Below are 5,149 nucleotides of genomic sequence, written 5' to 3'. Positions count from 1 at the left end.
TATAAAATAAAATGTTTGAATAGTTCTTTTCTTTTTTTTTACAGTACTTAAGTAACAGAAAAAGTCATAAATTACAGCATTTATCATAAGTAATTCCTGTTCTAGGACTAAATATACTGCATTTTAAAACATTAAAAATTAAGAAAATTGTTATTCTGTTTCATAACAAATTTAAACTAGAGATGTTGTTTTTTTCCTAAAGACGATGATTATCATATCTCAAAATTTACTTTATGGAAGACACTGCGTTTTTAAAAAGCAAGTCACAGCATAGTTGTCAACTTATTTGCCTATATAAATTTTCCTAAAAAGTAAAAAAAAAAAATTAATGAGAAACAGTCTCAGTATAAGATAAAAAATAACCTATGAAATGAGTAACCTCTCGTATTCATAACTTAGCAGTCCGAGAAAAGGGGGAAAAGCGTTCCAAGTGTATACCCAATCCCGAAATGGGCGACGCTTGATCATGCGCAATATATCCGGAACTTGGTTACACTTTGGCGTTACCAGGTTCCGGACTACCTCTTGGAACACAGCTACTGCTCTAACAGTTTGCAAACGGTTCCGAGCTTGGTATTCGGTCCCTTGGAACTGATATCTAAACCGTCAGAGAAATAGCGCTGGCCTCCATGGCACGCCAAAATGGTACTGCGCATGTTCCTGACGGTTGGCTGACTGTCAAACCGGTTCTTGGAACAAACCTATTCAAACTCTTGATCGTAATTTCTTGTTTTAAATATTCTAGAAATTCCACATTTTATAAAGAATTACATTTTAATTAGGAATTATTGATGCATTAAAATTTCATTGTATTTATGAAAAAAAAAATTATTCGATTATTTCTAAAGTTCTTTGTTCTTTAAGTTTGTTATTGTTCCAGGAGGTTATAATTCGAATTAGTGTCTACCATCTTATGCTTTGTGTGAACGTTCAATATGTCAGTCGTGTGTTCTTAGTTCAAGCATAAACAATAGTGTTTAGGCTGTTAATTTGTTCTGAGAATTAAGTTTATAACAATTTATTATTACCAGAAATACTTCCTTAGAAAAACTTTATGAAATATATCTCTGATTATCATCATTTAGAATAAAATCGACATTAACAATGAACAGCAGCTCTGGAGAGAGTACTGCCCCTCTTGATTTTCACATTTCTTCATCTTCTGATGACAATTGTAAACTAGGTATTTACCCTGAAGATACTGAAGATTGTCCATTGTGCTTGAAACCATCAAGAAACTTTTATTGCAGAACGTGTATTAACCATGGTGAATTTTGTCCTTCCAGTAGAGTTCCTGCAGAGAAGTTTTCTGATTTAAAAATGAGATTTCTGTTGCTCATGAAGGAAAAGCTTATAACTGAAAAAGCCTGTGAGAAAGCTTTAGCAATGAAAGTCAAGGCTACTGCATTGCTTGGGGAAATTGAAATCGTGAGTGAGAGGAATAACTTACTTAGAACATTATTGGAAAATACTAAAAAGAACATTAGCGAAAAAGAAAAAAATTGTTCTGAAATGAAACTTGATAATTCAACGAGGTCTATTCGATTACTCAAGTATCGAGATAGAGTTGAGAGACTTAAAAGGTATGTTGATGAAAAGCATTTCGAAAGAAGGGAAATGATTGATCGTCTTGTTCGGGAACAGGAAGAATTAAAGCATAAAAGGCGAATAAATATCAAGCAGTTGGTGACATATATATTTCCTATATCAGTTGTTGAACCATCGCAAAAACAGGAAGTACACTCAACTATAAGTGCATTAGAAGAAGCTTGCCAAACTGCTTTCATTCAAGGTAAATGGATCTCTCCAATTTCATCTTTTGAGCGTCAACATCGAATTGTTGCTCCTACACTACCAGCTTCTGGTGATTATTCAGCCTATAATGACTGGGTTGCTGCCAATAGGGAGTGTGTGCCTAGTTCAAGTAATAGTACTAGTGTAGACTTTAATCCCGCATATAACATAAGTGCAGCTCTGACCTACACTACACAGTTAGTTAATATGTTAGCGTACTTCTTAGATGTGAGATTGCCAGCAAAGTTGTGTTATAGCGACTTCTGCACTCATGAAATGAGTCGAAACAAATTTACCAAGAAAGTGGCTCGTTTAAACTGGAATGTTTTGCATCTTTGTCTTTCGCAAAATGTTGACCCACGTTTGTTAAAGCCAGAAAGAACTTTGAGTAATCTTGTCCTTCTCCTTGATCAAACAGTTTCTGATTTGGGAAGGTCTTCAACTCCAGACATAAAACCTGAAGAATCAAGAGTGCTTGAGGATGCTTTAAGACCAGATCTAGAAAAAGATGATCCTGATGATTCAGGAGATGAGGGATTATCTTATGATTGGGAAGCTGTTCCTACTAGTAATGGTTTGCCAGAAAGTGAACCGATACAAAATTTTCAGTCTCAGCAAATTTCTAGCACCAGTGTTGCAGGTGGGTTGATTACAAGCACTGCTGCTTCTATTGTTTCTTTGCTTAGATGGAATCGGTAACACTTAAATTGGGTAATTCAATATATTTGTGATATATTTTATGTGTACATAATAGGTTAATTCATTGATTTTTATAAAGCCTAATTCTCATGATATTTGTCATTGTTTTGTTTAAATTAGTTACTGTTGATTTCCAATTCAGTATACTCACTAGGCCTGAGTATATACTAAACTGTAAGGTCTGCCAGAACACCAAATAACATAATTGTGATTTAAGAAGTGGTTACAGAGATGTGTTAATGCTTCTAATTATATTTTTGACTGCAGATGTTGGATTCCTAAAATAATATTTTTATACTTTTGACTTATATGTTTTAATGGATATTTATAGTGTACATATATATCGTTTACTATCTGAATAGTTGATATATTTTTATTATTCTCTCATATCAATGGTTTGTTTATTCATTGCTACTATATTGCTTTTTTTTAATAGTGAATTAAAATAAAATAATATTGATGTCAAGGATGAATGTCTTGATGTAATGTTCCTTGTTAAAAATTTGTTTATTATGTTATGTACACCATAGAAATATATGGAGTTTTTCAAAGAATTGTGTACATTTTTAATCTTTTACTAAATGTATTGGCATGTTACAATATTTGGGCATCATTCTGAAAAAATATATATTCTTCCTAACTGCATAAAATTCTTCATCCATTATGTTTGGGAATATATATTTGATAAATTGGGATTGAAATGCTTTCAATGTAATGCATTGCTTATGAGGTACAATCCATTTGCAATTTACACGTATAGATGAGGCAAAACAATATAATAATATAGCCAGATATAACTCAGTAAAATCATATGTTCCATTTGTTGGTGATACTTCTCTTGGTCACCATGATTTTTAAATGTTTCATGTTGATTGTAATGTTATATGTGATAGGTCCATTTGTCACCAGTCAGCAGAATGTTCATTCTGGGTTGGTGCTTGGTATTTTAAAAAGTTTAAAGAAAGACCATTTTTGTGATATAGACTTAGTTTATGGTTCGAGGTTATTAGATGGTAAATATAAATATAATTGAATCGTTTATTTCAGAAACAACACATGGGTTGTTAGTGAAACTAGCACATAAGTTGTTTGTGAAATTTTTGTGTGTAGTTTCTGAAACTGATTATAAGAAACCGATAACTAATTCAATTAAATCTCTTGTTATTTATGGAATTATATTTTGTTGTTTATTATTAGTATTAGATTTGAAGAGCCTTTATTTAAGGTATTTTACATTTAACTCTTTTAACTCTGCTTCCTCATCACTTAGAATAGGAAGAATGTCTATGGACTTCAAAAACTGAGAAACTAAGAAAAATGCAGGTAAATATCAGGGAATCTCATAAATAACTAAGAAAACTGCCACGATCATAAAATTTGTAGGTAAAGCTAAAAAAAATCCCTGAAAAATATTACACACATTATTCTTAACTGTTTATAAGAATCTGAATTTTTTTTTGGATAAAGGAGAAAAAATATTTGTCCTGAACTTTCCAGAACATTGGACACAGGAATAACAGTGCAACTGTACCAGAGGAAGGATTGGTGGGAACAAACATCTTTTGGTCTTTTGTTCCCTGGAGAATTGGAATGATCTTCAAGACTCCTTTCAGTAAGCCCAGGGTGCCAGTGAACTGAAAATTCTTCCAGTTTTTGTGGGAATCCATAAAAAAAATTTTGGGACGCAGGGATGACTATTTAAACTGTTAATATTTATATTAACAGTTTAAATGTAATAAAATATCCTTTTTGGTAAAAGGACGTAGGAATGAGGTAAACATTTGAAATAAAGGGAGGAATATTGAATAGAAATAACTTGGCATATTTGGGCAAAATAATTCTGTTTTAAATTTAGAATCGAATAATTAAAAATACTTTAAATATTTATTTGTAACAAGCTGTTTTATTGGTTGAAGAATGGTCTACCATTATTGTTGTTGATCACTGGTATAGCTCCATGAATTTGAGGGGTCCTGGGTCCTTAGTGTAAAGATTGTACAGATATATGATAAAAAAATAAATGATGTTATTCCTTTATGGATTCTCACTTAAAGATGTCATCAACCAGACTTTGAAAATGTGACCAAACAAAAAAAGATTCACTTAAGATTTTGTAATATTGTGTGAATTATTTTCTATTAACGTCGTTCTAGTTACTAATTGTAATATTTTTACTAAAGTTGTGTATTTTTAAAATATTTGTACTATCCTAATCTGCTTTCTAGGAGAAAATAAGAAGAGAAGTTAGCGATAATAGGTTTCAATTTCCTGAAAAGCTGGAAATAACTTCCAGTTAGTGGAAGTTCCGATTACCAGTTAGGTTGTACTAGGTTAATCTACTGGCTCATGTATTTTTATTGACGTGACAACGTCTTATAAATCATTTTGCGGGATGCCATGTTAGAAAAAGTGTCCCGTAACGGAAGTAGATTGTGGGGGAGGTAATTAGTAGTGTAGTAGTGGGGGTAAGAGGATTATAGATGCTGAGAGTCATGCAGGCAAAAGTGTCCCGTAACGGAGAAGGTAGTGGTGGGGATGGGTAAGAGTGAGGTGGTGGGGGTAAGAGGATTATAAAGGAGGAACAGTGATCGACTTGACATTCTCCAGGCATATCACAGCAGAATTGATGCCACTCATTTCATATTTCTCCTACCAT

The 5,149-nt window shown here is 32.6% G+C and overlaps 1 protein-coding gene across 1 annotated transcript; it reads left to right on the top strand.

Moving 5' to 3' along the window:
- The first annotated feature begins 891 nt into the window (after positions 1 to 891).
- Positions 892 to 5,112, top strand: Atg14 (autophagy related protein 14). The gene has a single exon (XM_014438227.3). The coding sequence runs from the start codon at positions 1,105 to 1,107 to the stop codon at positions 2,491 to 2,493; it is 1,389 nt and encodes a 462-aa protein (XP_014293713.1). The 5' UTR covers positions 892 to 1,104; the 3' UTR covers positions 2,494 to 5,112.
- The last annotated feature ends 37 nt before the right edge of the window (positions 5,113 to 5,149 follow it).

This window comes from Halyomorpha halys, unplaced genomic scaffold (genome assembly GCF_000696795.3).
Source record: "Halyomorpha halys isolate HHAL.00 unplaced genomic scaffold, Hhal_1.1 Scaffold11857.1, whole genome shotgun sequence".
Lineage (NCBI taxonomy): Eukaryota > Metazoa > Arthropoda > Insecta > Hemiptera > Pentatomidae > Halyomorpha > Halyomorpha halys.
The sequence above is the reverse complement of the archived record's forward strand: the minus strand, read 5'-3'. Positions and strand labels throughout refer to the sequence as shown.